At 39.4% G+C, this 18,880-nt stretch overlaps 1 protein-coding gene and 1 pseudogene across 1 annotated transcript in view; one reads left to right on the top strand and one right to left on the bottom strand.

The window, feature by feature from the left end:
• The window catches only part of CFAP210 (cilia and flagella associated protein 210), a 60,090-nt gene that overhangs the window by 27,564 nt on the left and 13,646 nt on the right, over positions 1-18,880 (bottom strand). Inside the window, exon 5 of the mRNA XM_003405801.4 lies at positions 581-737. Within this exon, the coding sequence (XP_003405849.1) occupies positions 581-737 (157 nt within the window). The remainder of the gene's footprint in view (positions 1-580; positions 738-18,880) is intronic.
• On the top strand, positions 15,135-17,797 carry LOC104847426 (coiled-coil domain-containing protein 12-like; annotated as a pseudogene).

Raw genomic sequence — 18,880 nt, 5'->3', positions numbered from 1 at the left:
AAAAATTAATTTTAAATTAAAAAAAATAAAAAATAAATTATGACGGCCACAAAATATCAAGCACATATTAACAGCACAGGAGACACCAAACATAAATCACACTTTTCATTCCTCACAATAACTCTCCCTTTAAAGATAATAAATTCATTTGGAAAAAAAATCTCATTTTCTCTCTTCTCTTTCATGCATGAGAGCACACAAACATGAAACCACAACAAATATGTTGTTGTTAGGTGCTGCTGAGTCGATTCCAACTCATAGTGACCCTATGTGACAGAACAGAACTGCCACATAGGGTTTTCTAGGCTGTAATCTTTACAGGAGCAGATTGCCGGGTCCTTTCTCCCATGGAGCCTCTGGGTAGGTTTGAGCCACCAACCTTCCAGTTACCTGCCCCGTACTTAACTGTTGCACCACCAGGGCTCTTTATAGCAAACAGAGCCCTCCCCAAAGAAGTATGTACTTCTTTAGGACCCAACTTAATAGTAACTTGTTTTCTACCCTTACTTCACTTCTATTAAAAGTTAAAAGGCATTTTACTTTGCACATTTGCTGAAGAGATGTTGTACTTTCAACTTACAAAAAACAGTCTCCTGCTTTCATGTATTTCTTCTTTTTTCTTCTCCACTTTTTTTCTCATTTCTATTTCATATAATGAATTCTGTCGCTTAATTTCCTCAGCATCCTTTTTTTCTTCTTTTTTCTTTCTTTCTTTTTCTTCTTCGTGTTCCTTTATTCTAAGCAAAAATATAATTATAATTGAGCAAAACAGAAAACTAAGTTACATTTTTATGAAATGAATTAGATACTAACCTGAGATGATTTGAAGCTGCAAAGGGAAATTTGTGAATTTCTTTGGGGAAAATAACATTTAATAGTAGTGACTAAAACCAAATCCAGTTTTGGTCAACTCAGAATTACCAATACTTTCCTTTCTTCAACATTTGTTTCATTACTCACCAAGATAAGTTCCACACCAGATATGAATGTTCTTTTCCTTTGGAAAGAACTATTTAACTGAATGACAAAAAACCAAACCAAACCCACTGCCGTCAAGTCGATTCCGACTCACGGTGACCCTATAGGACAGAGTAGAACTGCCCCATAGAGTTTCCAAGGACCACCTGGCGGACTCGAACTGCTGACCTTTTGGTTAGCAGCCGTAGCACTTAACCACTACACCACCAGGGTTTCCAACTGAATGACACTAAGGGGGAAATGGTGATATTATTTTATAGAAAAATCCCTAATCCCAGCTTCTTACTTTCAGTACTGGACAATGCTACATAGCTATGGGCCTTGTCTCTCGTGAGATGGGGTTTGGTGAAAGGAGAGAAACAAAGGTCTCTTTACCAACTGGCAAGCCACTATGGTTGTCCTTTCTCTAATCTGCATTGACTGGCTGTTGATGCCCTCTAAACGGTAAGCCTCCAAATGCTGGCTCTCTCTAGGGCTTATCCTCACTGCAGAGCCCTGATACAGGAGATTTCACATCAGCTCCACCTCTTCAACTGATCTGCTCAATCCCCCTGCACCACCACTACCAGAAGTTCCCACCCTTAGCAGTTTACTGTAGATTCTAGCTGCCAACCCTCTGCAATACTGGCAAGGCAGCTGAAGTCCAAGGCATCTACTTGCCTGTGGGAAACTCATGCATCCTTGCCATGTCAATCAACAACAATGCAGGTTGCCACTCTCTATCTGCCATTTCACAGGTTAGAGCAACTCATCTAAATAGACATACAAGTGATACAATCCTTGTATACGCAGCAATCTGAAGAACATTTTTCTTGGAGTCTCCTCACTCAGCTTCAGGGAAAGGAAAATTCCCTTCCCCTATGTCACAGTGAACTATATAATTAGGTGAGCCAATAAGTTTACTTTGTATTGTTACATCATTAAGTTAGTTCAGGGCAGGCAATCCCTAACTGATTTATCTGTAGAGAGCTTTAGGGTCAGCATCACCCTCTTCAAGAGAAGCTAAGAAAAAGGTTACTGTTGGCCACAGCTAAACCAGGTTTATGTTTGCCTTAAAGAAAACTAGGTTTTTAAACTTGTATTTATTTTGCTAGAACTATTTAATGTTTGGAAACCCTGGTGGCATGAAAAGCTAAGGCTGCTAACCAAAAGGTTGGCAGTTCAAATCCACCAGGTGCTCCTTGGAAACTCTATGGGGCAACTCTACTCTGTCCTGTAGGGTCCCTATGACTCGGAATCGACTCAACGGCAACGGGTTTGGTTTGTTTTTTTTTTAACTTAATGTTTTGTATCTACCAATCTCTTAGAAGCAAACCTGCAGGTCAACAATCAAGATTTAAAGAACGTTATAAAAAGAGAAATATCTAATTTTGAGAAGTTTTTGAAGTTCTTAAATTGCTGCTTTAAGGAGAAAAATATTTTAAAATCTACAACTTCTAACATTTTAAGTAAATTTGGAAATCACTAACACTAAATCTATACTGTCACTATGAGTCTAAATTGATTAAACAGCAATGGGGATGTGAGGGATGCACGTATTGAATAACTCACTGTTTCTGCAAAAAAAAAAAAAAAAGAGACATTCTAAGAAAAAATAAGAACAAAAATGTCTCTAGTGTTAGTGATGTGGTAACACTGTCAGTGATTTATAAATAATTTACAATAATTAAAATTTAATTACCTGACTGTTGGTAAAGACTTCTACCTTAGTTTGGGTAGACTGTTCAACTATTTGCCATTAATTTGGCTTAATGTAAAGTTAACATTCTGATGATAATTTGAGATCCTCTAGTTCAGGGAAGAAATACGTAACAACTATACCTATATCTCTACTTCTAACTCCCAAGCCCACTGCAGGCATCAGTAATCAATGCAACCCTCTTTCCTACTGAGTCTTGGTCCTTCTCAACCCAAGGCTCTGGGCAGCCTCTTCCAAGCAGAGTAGAGTTTATCACGAAACCTTTTGCTACCCTTGATTCACATTCTGAAGTTTCCAAATGTGTATTTATCTAGCCTAGACCTGATTCTAAGGCACCCTAGTGACGCAGTAGTTAAGTGCTTGGTTGCTAACTGAAAGGTCAGAGGTTTGAACCCACCAGCAGATATGGAGATCTGCTCCTGTAAAGATTACAGCCTAGGAAACCCTACGGGGCAGTTCTACAGTGTCCTATAGGGTCACCATGAGTCGGAATCAATTGGATGGCAACAGGTAGACCTGATTCTTGAGCTTCAGCTCTCTATACAGATAAGTCACTAGTCATGACCACCTGGCTTTTTCACAGATACCTCACATTCACTATGTTTAAAACCAAATTCATCTTCCTTTCAGTTTCTTTTCCTTATCTCAGTGAACAGAACCATCATCTTCTTAGCTGACCACACTAGAGACTTAGGAATCATACTGAACTCTTAGATACCTCATTCATTTATTTCACAATTATCTATTGAGTTCTACTGTAACTATGAAACAGACTAACCTGCTTCCTGCCCTCAAGAAGCTTACATTTTAGTGGGGAGATAGGCAAGGAAAAAAAAATTGACAAATAATATAATTATAAATCATGATAAATGTTATAAAGAAAACAAGGAACCAAGAAAGAGAATAACAATAATTTATTTTAAACAACTTCGGATAGAGCTGTTCTTTCAGAGAGGGAGGGCCTTTCTGAGCTAGTGAGAAGCCCACAGGTAAAATGTGAAATTGCAGGCAGATAAAAAGTGTGTGAAAAGGCCCTGAGGCAGGCAAGGTTTGTTGTGCTCCAGGATCTGGAAGATCAATGCAACTGAGGCATAATAAACAAGTAGAAGCAGTGATGGGCCAGATGACAGTCTTGTAGGAGAAGGTAAAGTTTGGAAAATGAATAGAAAACCACTGAACTGTTTTAGGCAGGAGAATCATATGATCAATTCTCATTTTAACAAAATTTCTCTGCAGATGGATGGAGAAGTGAATAGGGAATAAGAGAGAATGTAAGGCCAGTTAAGAGGCTGATGCAATAATCCACGGGACAGGTAAGCATGGCCTGGACTAAGATGATAGGAAATTCAAACTGATTTTGGAGGGAAAAAAAATCAACATGAATTACTAATAGCTTTTTTTGTGTGTGTCTGTGATGTGGGAGATAAAAGAAAATGAAGAATCAAGGTGGATTCCTAGGCTTCTGCTTTGAACAACTGGCACGATAAGGATGCCACTGGAAAATTCACTAGTGGAACATATTTGGTAGGAGGATCAATAATTCTGTGTCAGCCATTTTAAGCTTGAGAAATCTAGGAGATACCCAAATGGAGATGTCAAGGAGCTAAAATTGGATACGTGAAACTGGGCTCAAGGCAGTGGCCTGGACCAGAGTCAAAATCTCTTTATTTAGAAACCATGGTCACTTGTGCTTTTACTATACTGTACAGGTTTTCTATGAAAATATGGGAAGAATATTGTCCCTCAGGCTCTAAAAGAAGGTTGTAACTGGGTGTCACTATGACCCCTCATTTGCCCCATCGCCATCATGGCCACTGGGCTATGAATCACAGGCAGTCTCTTATACTGATTAAAACTCCACAATGGAACAGCATATCCAGTTCTGGAGTCCAGAGACTGTTGAAAATTATGTGAAGAATCTTACTTTCAGGCACAGGGCCAGCAGTGTACAGTGTGTTTTAGTTTAGTTATCGATTGCTGAATAACTAATTATCCCAAAACTAAGTGTCTTGAAACAACAAATGTCTATTATCTCATACCATTTCTGAGAGTCAGGAAACTGGGAGTGGCTTAGCTCGGTGGTTCTCATGAGGTTCCAGTAAAGATGTCAGCTGGGATGGTAATTAAAACAGCCTGGTACCTGTACAATGACAGACATAGACACCAGTAGAATAGAATTAAGAACCTAGAAGTTCATCCATCCATCTACGGGCAACTGCTCAACAACAAAGGATCAAAGTCCATTTAATAGAGAAGAAACAGTCTCTTCAACAAACAGTGCTGGCAAAATTGGATATCTATACGCAGAAAATGAATCAGGATCCATACCTCACACCATGCACAAAAACTAACTCAAAATGGCTCAAAGACCCAAATGTTAAAGCTAAAACCATAAAGTTCCTGGAAGAAAACTTACAAGTAAAACTAGGGGACCTAATTTTCAGCATAAATAGAATATCAAACAAAACCAAAAATGCATGAATGACAGAAGATAAATAACTGGGATCTCCTAAAAATTAAATACCTATGGTCATCAAAAGACTTTACCAAGACGGTAAAGAGAACCTGTAGACTGGAAAAAAATCTCTGGGAAAAACATATCTGATAAGGATCTAATCTCTAAAATATATAGAAAACTTTAACAATTTAACAAGACAAAGACAAACAATTCAATCAAAAAATTTTGTCAAAGGACATGAACAGACAAATCACCAAAGAGGATATTCAGGTGCCAACAAATACATCAAAAGATGCTCACCATCATTAGCCATTACAGATATGCAGATCAAAACTATAATTAGATACCACCTTATCCCTGCAAAATAGCAATGATCAAAAAAACAGAAAACAACAAATGCTGGCAAGTTTGTGGGGGCCCTGGAATTTTTTACATTGCCGGTGGGAATGTAAAATGGTACAACCACAATGGAAAACAGTACGGCACTTCCTCAAAAAGCTAGAAATAATACAGATTGGTAAGGAAGAAGTATAATTATCTCTATTTGCAGATGACATGATCTTATACACAGAAAACCCTAAAGAATCTTCATGAAAACTACTGAAACGAATAAAAGAGTTCAGCAGTGTATCAGGATAAAAGATAAACATACAAAAATCAGTTGCATTCCTCTACACCAACAAAAAGAACATCGAAGAGGAAATCACCAAATCAATACCATTTACAGTAGCCCCCAAGAAGATAAAACACTTAGGAATATATCTTACCAGAGATGTAAAACCTAAACACACACACAAAAAAAACTACAAGACACTATGACAAGAAACCACAAGAGACCTACATAAGTGGAAAAACATACCTTGCTCATGGATAGGAAGACTCAGCATTGTAAAAACGTCTACTCTACCAAAAGTCATCTATAGATACAATGCAAATCCGATCCAAATTCCACTGACATTTTTTAATGAGATAGAGAAACAAATCACCAACTTCACAGGGAAGGGAAAGAGGCCCCGGATAAGTAAAGCATTACTGAAAAAGAAGAAGAAAGTGGGAGGCCTCACTCTACCTGATTTCAGAACCTATTATACAGCCACAGTAGTCAAAACAGCCTGGTACTGGTACAACAACAGGCACATAGACCAATGGAACAGAATTGAGAACCCAGATATAAATCCATCCACGTATGAGCAGATGATATTTGACAAAGGCCCAGTGTCAGTTAATTGGGGAAAAGATAGTCTTTTTAACAAATGGTGCTGGCATAACTGGATATCCATTTGCAAAAAAAAATGAAACAGGACCCATACCTCACACCATGCACAAAAACTAACTCCAAGTGGATCAAAGACCTAAACATAAAGACTAAAACGATAAAGATCATGGAAGAAAAAATAGGATCAACCCTAGGAGCCCTAATACAAGGCACAAACAGAATACAAAACATTACCAAAAATGATGAAGAGAAACCAGATAACTGGGAGCTCCTAAAAATCAAACACCTATGCTCATCTAAAGACTTCACTAAAAGAGTAAAAAGACCGCCTACAGACTGGGAAAGAATTTTCAGCTATGACATCTCCGACCAGCGCCTGATCTCTAAAATCTATATGTTTCTGTTAAAACTCAAACACAAAAAGACAAACAACCCAATCAAGAAGTGGGCAAAGGATATGAACACACATTTCACTAAAGAAGATATTCGGGCAGCTAACAGATACATGAGAAAATGCTCTCAATCATTAGCCATTAGAGAAATGCAAATTAAAACTACGATGAGATTCCATCTCACTCCAACAAGGCTGGCATTAATCCAAAAAACACAAAATAATAAATGTTGGAGAGGCTGCGGAGAGATCGGAACTCTTACACACTGCTGGTGGGAATGTAAAACGGTACAACCACTTTGGAAATCTATCTGGCGTTATCTTAAACAGTTAGAAATAGAATTACCATACAACCCAGAAATCCCACTCCTTGGAATATACCCTAGAGAAACAAGAGCCTTCACACAAACAGATATATGCACACCCATGTTTATTGCTGCTCTGTTTACAATAGCAAAAAGCTGGAAGCAACCAAGGTGTCCATCAACGGATGAATGGGTAAATAAATTGTGGTACATTCACACAATGGAATACTACGCATCGATAAAGAACAGTGACAAATCTGTGAAACATTTCATAACATGGAGGAACCTGGAAGGCATTATGCTGAGCGAAATTAGTCAGAGGCAAAAGGACAAATATTGTATAAGACAACTATTATAAGATCTTGAGAAATAGTATAAACTGAGAAGGACACATACTTTTGTGGTTACGAGGGGGGGAGGGAGGGAGGGTGGGAGAGGGTTTTTTACTGATTAGTTAGTAGATAAGAACTACTTTAGGTGAAGGGAAGGACAATACTCAATACATGGAAGGTCAGCTCAACTGGACTGGGCCAAAAGCAAAGAAGTTTCCGGGATAAAATGAATGCCTCGAAGGTCAGCGGAGCAAGGGCGGGGGTTTGGGGACCATGGTTTAAGGGGACTTCTAAGTCAATTGGCAAAATAATTCTATTATGAAAACATTTTGCATCCCACTTTGAAATGTGGCGTCTGGGGTCTTAAATGCTAACAAGCAGCCATCTAAGATGCATCAATTGGTCTCAACCCACCTGGATCAAAGGAGAATGAAGAACACCAAGGTCACAGGATAACTATGAGCCCAAGAGACAGAAAGGGCCACATGAACCAGAGACTTACATCGTCCTGAGACCAGAAGAACTAGATGGTGCCCGGCCACAACCAATGACTGCCTGACAGGGACCACAACAGAGAACCCCTGAAGGAGCAGGAGATCAGTGGGATGCAGACCCCAAATTCTCACAAAAAGACCAGACTTAATGGTCTGACTGAGACTAGAGGAATCCCGGCGGTCATGGTCCCCAAACCTTCTGTTGGCCCAGGACAGGAACCATACCCCAAGACAACTCATCAGACATGGAAGGGACTGGACGGTGGGTAGGAGAGAGATGCTGATGAAGAGTGAGCTATTTGTATCAGGTGGACACTTGAGACTGTGTTGGCATCTCCTCTCTGGAGGGGGGATGGGAGGGTAGAGAGGGTTGGAAGCTGGCAAAATTGTGACGAAAGGAGAGACTGGAAGGGCTGACTCATTGGGGGAGAGAAAGTGGGAGTATGGAGTAAGGTGTATATAAGTTTATATGTGATAGACTGACTTGATTTGTAAACATTCACTTGAAGCTCAATAAAAATTTAAAAATTAAAAAAAAAAAAAAGGAAGAACAAAGTGGGAGGCCTCACTCTACCTGATTTTAGAAGCTATTATACTGCCACAGTAGTCAAAACAGCCTGGTCCTGGTACAACAACATATACATAGACCAATGGAACAAAATTGAGAATCCAGACATAAATCTACCCACATACGAGCAGCTGATATTTGACAAAAACCCAATGTCAGCTGAATGGGAAAAGGCAGTCTTTTTACAAATGGTGCTGGCATAGCTGGATATCCATCTGCAAAAAAATGAAACAAGACCCATACCTCACACCATGCACAAAAACTAACTCAAAATGGATCAAAGACCTAAATATAAAATCTAAAACGATAAAGATCATGGAAGAAAAAATAAGGACAATGCTAGGAGCCCTAATATATGGCATAAACAGTATACAAAACATTACTAACAATGCAGAAGAGAAACTAGATAAATGGGAGCTCCTATAAATCAAACACCTATGCTCATCCAAAGACTTCACCAAAAGAGTAAAAAGACTACCTACAGACTGGGAAAAGTTTTTAGCTGTGACATTTCTGATCAGTGCCTGATCTCTAAAATCTACATGATACTGCAAAAACTCAACTGCAAGAAGACAAATAACCCAATTAAAAAATTGGCAAAAGATATGAACAGACACTTCACTAAAGAAGACATTCAGGTAGCTAACAGATACATGAGGAAATGCTCACCATCATTAGCCATTAGAGAAATGCAAATCAAAACTACAATGAGATTCCAAGTCACTCAAACAAGGCTGGCATTAATCCAAAAAAACACAGAATAATAAATGTTGGAGAGGTTGTGGAGAGACTGGAACACTTATACACTGCTGGTGGGAATGTAAAATGGTAAAACCTCTTTGGAAATCGATTTGGTGCTTCCTTAAGCTAGAAATAGAACTACCATACGATCCAGAAATCCCACTGCTTGGAATATATCCTAGAGAAATAAGAGCCTTTACACGAACAGCTATATGCACACCCATGTTCATTGCAGCACTGTTTACAATAGCAAAAAGATGGAAGCAACCAAGGTGCCCATCAACGGACGAATGGATAAATAAATTATGGTTTTTTCACACAGTGGAATACTATGCAATGATAAAGAACAATGATGAATCTGTGAAACATTTCATAACATGGATGCATTATGCTGAGTGAAATTGGTCAGTTGCAAAAGGACAAATTTTTTTTTATTATTTTTATTTTTATTGTGCTTTAAGTGAAAGTTTACAAATCAAGTCAGTCTCTCATATAAAAACTTATATACACCTTGCTACATACTCCCAATTACTCTCCCCCTAATGAGACAGCCCGCTCTCTCCCTTCACTCTCTCTTTTTGTGTCCATTTCGCCAGCGTCTAATCCCCTCTACCCTCTCATCTCCCCTCCAGGAAGGGGATGCCAACATAGTCCCAAGTGTCCACCTGATTCAAGAAGCTCACTCCTCACCAGCATCCCTCTCCAACCCATTGTCCAGTCCAATCCATGTCTGAAGAGTTGGCTTTGGGAATGGTTCCTGTCCTGGGCCAACAGAGGGTCTGGGGGCCATGAACAGCAGGGTCCTTCCAGTCTCAGTCAGATCTTTAAGTCTAGTCTGGTCTTTTTATGAGAATTTGGGGTCTGCATCCCACTGTTCTCCTGCTCCCTCAGGGGTTCTCTGTTGTGGTCCCTGTTAGGGCAGTCATCGGTTGTAGTGGGCACCATCTAGTTCTTCTGGTCTCAGGATGATGTAGTCTCTGGTTCATGTGACCCTTTCTGTCTCTTGGGCTTGTAATCACCTTGTGTCCTTGGTGTTCTTCATTCTCCTTTGATCCAGGTGGGTTGAGACCAATTGATGCATCTTAGATGGCTGCTTGCTAGTGTTTAAGACCCCAGACGCCACATTTCAAAGTGGGATGCCGAATGTTTTCTTAAGAGATTTTATTATGCCAACTGACTTAGATGTCCCCTGAAACCATGGTCCCCAAACTCCTGCCCATGTTACAATGGCCTTCGAAGCATTCAGTTTATTCAGGAAACTTCCTTGCTTTTGGTTTAGTCCAGTTGTGCTGACCTCCCCTGTATTGTGTGGTGTCTTTCCCTTCACCTAAAGTAGTTCTTATCTACCAACTAATTAGTAAATACCCTTCTCCCACCCTCCCACCCTCCCTCCTCTTGTAACCACAAAATGTTTTCTTCTCAGTTTAAACTATTTCTCAAGTTCTTATAATAGTGGTCTTATACAATATTTGGCAAAAGGACAAATATTGTATAAGACCATTATTATAAGAACTCGAGAAATAGTTTAAATGGAGAAGAAGATATTCTGTGATGGTTACGAGGGCGAGAGGGAAGGAGGGAAAGAGAGAGGTTTTCACTAATTAGATAGTAGATAAGAACTATTTTAGGTGAAGAGAAAGACAACACACAATACAGGACAGGTCAGTACAACTGGACTAAACCAAAAGCAAAGACGTTTCCTGAATAAACTGAACACTTTGAAGGCCAGTGTAGCAGGGACAGGAGTTGGGGACCACGGTTTCAGGGAACATCTAAGTCAATTGGCATAATAAAATCTATTAAGAAAACATTCTGCATCCCACTTAGGAGAATGGCGTCTGGGGTCTTAAATGGTAGCAAGTCGCCATCTAAGATGCATCAATTAGTCTCAACCCACCTGGAGTAAAGGAGAATGAAGAACGCCAAAGACACAAGTGAATTATGAGCCCAAGAGACAGAAAGGGCCGCATAAAGCAGACACTGTATCAGCCTGAGACCAGAAGAACTAGATGGTGCCTGGCTGCAACCAATGACTGTCCTGACAGGGAACACAACAGAGAACCCCTGAGGGAACAAGAGAGCAGTGGGATAAAAAAAACCTACAGACCTCAAATTCTTGTAAAAACACCAGTCTTAATGGTCTGACTGAGACTAGAAGGACCTTGGTGGTTATGGTCCCCAGACCTTCTGTTAGCCCAAGACAGGAACCATTCCCAAAGCCAACTCTTCAGACAGGGATTGGACTGGACAATGGGATAGAAAATGATACTGGTGAAGAATGAGCTTCTTGGATCAAGTAGACACATGAGACTATGTCGGCATCTCCTGTCTGGAGGGGAGATGGGAAGGTGGAGGAGGTCAGAAGCTGACCGAATGGACACAAAAAGAGAGAGTGGAGGGAAGGTGTGTGCTGTCTCATTAGCAGGAGAGCAATTAGGAGTATATACCAAGGTGTGTATAAGTTTTTGTATGAGCGACTGACTTGATACGTAAACTGTCACTTAAAGCACAGTAAAAATTAAAAAAAAAAAAAAAAAAGCTAGAAATAGAAGTATCTTATGATCCAGCAATCCCACTCCTAGGTATATATCCTAGAGAAATAAGAGCAGTGACATGAATAGACATATGCACACCTATGTTTATTGTAGCATTATTTACAATAGCAAAAAGATGGAAACAATCTAATGCTCATCGATGGATAAGTGGATAAACAAATTTTGGTATATACATACAATGGAATACTATGCAACTATAAATAAGAACGAGGGAGTCCCCAAAACATAACATGGATGAATCTGGAGGACATTACTCTCAATGAAGTAAGTCAATCAAATCATGAATAGGTATATACACAGAAAGCAATGTTCTTTGGTGGTTACCAGGAATGGGAGGGGGAGAGACTACTATCCTATCACTTTCTAGATAGTAGAAAGTTGTTATTTTTGGTAATGGGAAAGGCAATACCAAATATGGATGAAGTCTGCACAACTTGTCCAAGGTAAATGAAGACACAAAAGTAGTAGGTAAGAATAAGGGACAATTTCAGTAAAAACCGTAATAGACAGTTTCGCAACAACAATAAGAACCAATAAAATATATGGGTGGTTACATGGGTAGATATGTATGCATATACGGGTATAGGAAGGTACATGTAAGTCTAGGAGCATGCATGTACAGGTGTACCCCCAGGCATATGTATATACATAGTTATATACTCTAAATAAATATTCATATATAATATAGCACATAGGGGGCACAGTTATGGACACTTTCTAGACATATCCAATCACCTCATGGGACTGAGTAACTGGGTTTGAAGGCTCAGGACCACAGTCTCAGGAGACATCTAGGTCAACTGGCATAACACAGTTCATAAATATAATGTTCGAATCCTATGTTGGTGAGTAGCATCTGAAGTCTTAAAAGCTTGCAAGCAGCCATCTAAGATACAACTATGGCTCTCTTCCCATCTGGAGCAAAGAAGAGTGAAGGAAACCAAAGACTCAAGGAAGAAATTAGTCTACAAGACTGGTGGTCCATAAGAACCACAGCCTCTGCTAGCCTGAGACCAGAAGAACTAGATGGCGCCTGGCTACCACTACTGACAGTTCTGACCAGAGACACAATAACAGGCCCTGGTCAGGATGGGAAAAAAAGGTAGAACAAAACTCAAATTCCTAAAAAAAGGCCAGACTTACTGGACTGAAAGTGACTAGACGAACCTTCATGACTATTGCCCTAAGATACCCTTAAAACTTGGAAATGGAAGCACTTTCAGCGGTCACCTTTCATCAAAATAAAAGATTGGCTTATAAAAAAAATCACTCATGAATACTGTCCTCTCTTAACTAACCACATGAGACCAAACAGTCAACATTTACCCTAAAACAAAGATGAGAAGCTAAACAGGGACAGGAAAACTATATTAATAGAAACAGAACAAAATGAATGGACGTAACGAGAATGTTGACGCACGAAAAATGTAACCAATATCATGGAACAAGACGTATAAAAATTGTGAAACAGGAGCCTAATTAATTTGCTATGTAAACTTCTACCCAGAACAGAATTAAAAACAAAAACAAAAAAAATCGGCTGGAATTACAGCTCAGCTGAAGGTTTGACTGAGGCTGCAGAATCCACTTTCAAAATGACTCACTCACATGTCTGTTGGCAGGCCTCAGTTCTTTGCTGGCCACAGTCAGGAGGCCTCAGTCCCTTTCCACATAGATCTCTCCACAGAGCTGCTTGAGTATCCTTACAACATGGCAGTAAGCTTCCCAAATAATGATAGATCCAAAAGAGAGAGCAAAGAGGAAGCCACAAGTCTTTTTTTTTTTTTTAATTTATTGAGGCTCTTTATATATTAAACAAAATACAAATAACATAAAATTTACCATTTTAACCATTATTGAGTATACAATTCAGTGGCATTAAGTACTTTCCCAATGTTGTATAACCATCACTACATTCTACTTCTTAATCTTTTATCAACCCAAACAGAAACTATATACTCGTTAAACATTACTTTCTCCACCCAGCCCTTGGTAACCTATATTCTATTCCACAAGGTCTTTTAAATCCTATTCTCAGATGTCACAAATCATCACTTCTGCCACATTCTATTCATTGGAAATGGATCACTACGTAGAGCCCACATTCAAGGGAAGGAGAAATTAGTTTTTATGAAGGGAAGAACATCAAAGAATGCGTGAACATATTTTAAACCACCACAAGGTGATACCTGGGTAGCACTTGGTAAGATAATTAATAGGGCATAAAGAGAAGAGTCCTGACTCTTGGTATTCCGTAATTTCCATTTTTTGTGATTAAAACACTAAAATACAGTCTTTGACCAAAGAGGAAAGTCATTCCAAATCTTGGCAGACCCTAAGACATATAGTGGACGGCACTGGGTTTTTTTTTTAAGATATATAGTGGAAACCCTGGTGGCGTAGTGGTTAAGTGCTACGGGTGCCAACCAAAAGGTCGGCAGTTCAAATCCACCAGGCGCTCCTTGGAAACTCTATGGGGCAGTTCTACTCTGTCCTACAGGGTCACTATGAGTCCGAATCAACTCAACGGCACTGGGTTTTTTTTGGTAAGACATATAGCCCACGAGAAGCATCATGATTTGGCCTTAGCCTATATTTTCAACCTCATCTTTGACACTGCCCCTTTAGTCCTCTAAACTACAGCCACCTTGACTACTTGTAATTCCCCCAAAACTACCATGGTTTATCTCACCTCTGGGTCTTCACCTATGCTGTTGCCTCTGCTTAAATACCTCTCCACCCCATCTTTGCATGGTTTACACTTACTTATTCTTCAGAATTATGTGCAGGAGTCAATCTCTTCTAAAAAGCCTTCTAATCACCTCAGACTGGGTCAGATGTCCGTTCTATATGCTTCCAAATACCTTGCACATATCTTTGCCAGAGTATTATCATCATATTCTAATTGTTTATTTTTGTATCCCCCAGCCCTCAGATTGTGAAGTTCTTAAGCAAAAAGACAGCATCATACTCATATTTGTATTTTAAATTAGTAGAATAAATAGTGACTGGCAAATAGGGATTATTCAATAAATGCTTGTATGAATGAATGATTGATTGAATGAATGAATACACCAAGGAATGAATAAATAACCTATTTTAAAATTTCATACTGAATAATCTCTCATCATTCAAGAAAGGAGAAAGAAACTCTCTAATTTCTCTCTTTTCTAGGACATGGTTCTTTGTTCCGAACTCAGGTTAATAGTGCTACTATTCCAGTTCCATTGTTGGCTTAAAGAGCCATTTTATGGGCTCATCACCATTTCTAATATTAAAGGTAAAGTAAATGAATTCTGAGTTCTATAAAACTGATATATGAATCAACGTTCCACATAACACATCTTGGTGACAATTTTGTAAATTCGTGTACTTAAAAAATTTATAGTAATAGAAGATGGCAGGGACTGCGGCCGGTGTGGGCCGGCTAGAAGAAGAGGCGCTGCGGCGAAAGGAACGGCTGAAGGCCCTATGGGAGAAAACTTGACGCAAGGACAAGGAAGATGGGGAGCCAAAGACCAAGCAGCTCAGAGAAGAGGAGGAGGAAGTCGAGAAGCACAGGGAGCTCAGGCTGCGGAACTATGTCCCAGAGGATGAGGTCCTGAAAAAGAGGAGGGTGCCCCAGGCCAAACCAGTCGCAGTGGAAGAGAAGGTGAAGGAGCAGGTGGAGGCTGCCAAGCCAGAGCCTATCATTGAGGAAGTGGACCTGGCCAAACTTGCCCCGCGGAAGCCTGCTTGGGGCCTCAAGAGAGATGTGGCCAAGAAGCTGGAGAAGCTAGAAAAGCGGACGCAGAGAGCCATCGCTGAGCTGATCCGTGAGAGACTGAAAGGCCAGGAGGACAGCCTGGCTTCTGCAGTGGATGCCACTGCTGAACCGGAGGCCTGCGACTCCGACTGAGGAGGAAAAGAAAGCCAGAGAGAGAAGATACTTGAAGAAGGAATGGCTGACTATTGATGTCACTGGCATCATGGTAAAACAGGTGCTTGAACTGATCCTCACTTTGCAAACAATAACAACAACGAAAACTTTTTAAATGCAGCAGTGAGCTGGCAAGCAAGTAAGGAATACGTGGACAAAAAGGTAAGAGAGGCAGCAGAAATGGAGGCCTGGCCTTTGCCTTGAGGGCATTTGACAGACCGGGTAAACTTGAACATTGGTTTTTGGGGTCCTTGATGGCTGGGGTCAAGAGAGCTAAAGACCTATGCAAAATGAGGTCCTAGTCGGAGAGCCCTCCATAAAACTGAGTCCCCAAGGGGCTGCATCCTGTGTGGATAAATATAAATCTGCTCTCCTGGCATCCCAGAGGAAAATTGGATCTTGCCACTTAGTCAAGTGGAAAAGGGTCTCCCTTGAGAAATTGTATTTATAAGGCAGCCCACCTGTGAGTTTGCACATAAAAAACCTCAAGCCAAGAATTTAAAGTAGACATCTGATAGAAACAAATGCAGATCCTCCTTGGTTGAACCTTTATTCATCTCAAGGACTTCTCACTGATAAAGTTCCAAGAAAAATGAGGAGCTTACAGAAAAATTCACCAGATACACGAAGCAACAAAGCACCAAGAGCAAAGGACTTCAGACAAATAGCAGAATCAGACTTGCGAAGAGTTCAGACATGAGGATTGTCAGTCATAGCATTTAAATATGTTTCAAAATGATTTAAGAAGTAAAAGAGTCTTGGGAATAGGAATAGATTAGAAAAAGAACCAAACTCATGTTCTGGAAAGAAAAAATATTATTATAGGAATTTAAAACACTGTGTCTGTGGATTAGGCACAGCTGAAGAGACAGTGAGTGGGAAACTAGATTTGAAGAAATTACCCAGAATGCAGCTAAGCAGGGTAAACATCGATAATATGAACAAGAGGCTGAGAAACATGGGAGGGGATAGAGTGAGAAGGTCCAGCAAAGCCTGTGATTGGAGTTCTAGGAGGAAAAAGCAAAAATGATGAAGAGGCACTATTGGCAAAACAGTGATTGAGAACTTTCCAGAATTTAGTAAGTCACCAATCCACAGATTCACAAAGGCCAGTGAATCTCAAGCAGGACAAATTAAAAGAAATCTACACTCAAATGTTATGATTTTTTATCTGGGTGGTGATTAATTAGGTATATTCATTTTGTGAATATTCATGGACCTGTACACTTATGATTGTGTACTTTTTTATATGTTTAAAGCTCAGTAAGCAAATTTACTTAAAATTTTTCCCTACCTGGTATTAATCATCAATTTCTGTATAACAAAACTTAAACTTATATTTAAACTTAAAACAATATTTATTATTTCTGTTTCTTTGGGTCAGAAATTAAGGAGCAGCTTAGCTTGGGTAGTTCTAGCTCAGGGTCTCATGTGGTTGCAGTTAAGATGCTCCCTAGGGTAGCAGTCATCTGAAGGCTTGGCTGGGGCTGGAGGCTCTGTTTCCAAGATGGTTCATTCGCATAGCTGTTGGCTGGAGGACTCCAATCCTTGCCACATATACCTTTCCATAGGGCATACTTGAGTGTTCTCACAACATGGCAGCTGGCTTCCCCCACAGTGAACAAGAGAGCAAAGAGGAAACTTCAGAGCCTTTTATCACCTGGTCCTGGAACGAATATTCTGCCATGTTCTATTTGTTAGAAGCGAGTCACTATGTTCAAACCACACTCAAAGGGAGAAAAATTAGGCTCCACCTTTTGAAGAGAGGGCTATCACAGAATTTGTGGACATGTTTCAAAACCACCACATACTTAAAGACATAATGAAATTGCAGAACACAAAGAGCAAGAAAAGATCTTAAAATTAGTCAGTGATAAAAGACATTACCTTTCAAGGAGCAACAATTGAACTGAAAGACATCTCAATTGGCAACCATTGTTACTGGAATGACACCTTCCATGTGCTAAAAGAAAACTGTCAATTTAGAATTTTATACCCAGAGAAAGCATCTTTCGAGTACAAGAAAAGCAGGGATTTTGCCACCAGCATACTCTCACTAAAAGAAATTCTAGGTTGAGCAATAAAAATGTTCAAAAATTGACTGTGGAGATGGTTGCACAATTCTGTGACTATATTAAAAGCTATTGAATTGTACACTTTAAATGGGTGAATTGTGTGGTGAATTCTATGATATATGAATTACATACATCTCAATAAAGCTTTTTTAAAAAAAAATTATAATATATTTAAATTTTCCTGAGTTGTTTTTAATTATAGAGTCAAATGTTTCTTATTAAATTTAAGATGTAGCAATTCTGGAACAAAACTGATAATGCAAGCTCACTTGTCAAACATCCTTTCTATCCCAATTCCCCACAATGCAATCAACATAAAGGGGGAAATTCTATACCACTACTAGAAGCTAAAGAAGGGTCCTAACTGAATTTTCAAGAAATTGTAAGGGGAAATGGGGCAACTTAAAGCACAGTGATAAGTAACACTTGGCCATCAATCACCACACACAAGGGTAGAGTCCACTGTAAGGAGTAAGTAAAGAATTTAAACTGACCTCAGAGCTTGATGAACATCTCCTGGACTGTACCAAAGATAAGCCAAAGAGAGAACTAAGAAACAAATTCCAAACCTTCTTGAACCTCTAATTTATTCCAAAGACCACAAAAAAAAAGGGATCCTGCAGCCTGAACACAGCCTACACTCAAAGGCTATAGATGAATGAATGGCCTGTGAAGTAATTAGCATTTATCAGATACCTTGCTGGAGATCAGGCTGCTATCTTTAATTGTCTCTGAGCTGCAAAGGCCAACGTAAGAGAGATTTCCCAAACAAAGGTGAAACTTATCGGTCAAATACTTGCCTCCCTCTGTCGATGGCTCTGTCCCTAACTTCTACAAACCCCTGGATTGCTATACAGCCAGAGAAAAAAACTACAATAAATCCAAAGGGTTCTCTTTTCTTTTTACAAAGGATTGAAAGAACTGAAGAATGATTGACACAATTTTGCAACACATGTATCCTGAGCATTGATGTCTATATCACTTAGATATTTGTGACTTTTAGAAAAAATATTTATATGCATTATATTTATATAATATTTATTTATACAAATATATATCATTTATATATATACACATAAAAACCAAAACCATAATAATGAAGACAGATCTGATCACATAAAAATGAAAATCTTCTAAATATGAAAACTA

This window comes from Loxodonta africana, chromosome 6 (genome assembly GCF_030014295.1).
Source record: "Loxodonta africana isolate mLoxAfr1 chromosome 6, mLoxAfr1.hap2, whole genome shotgun sequence".
Taxonomy (NCBI): domain Eukaryota; kingdom Metazoa; phylum Chordata; class Mammalia; order Proboscidea; family Elephantidae; genus Loxodonta; species Loxodonta africana.
Note: the sequence above shows the minus strand (reverse complement) of the source record. Positions and strands in the feature narration are given on the sequence as shown.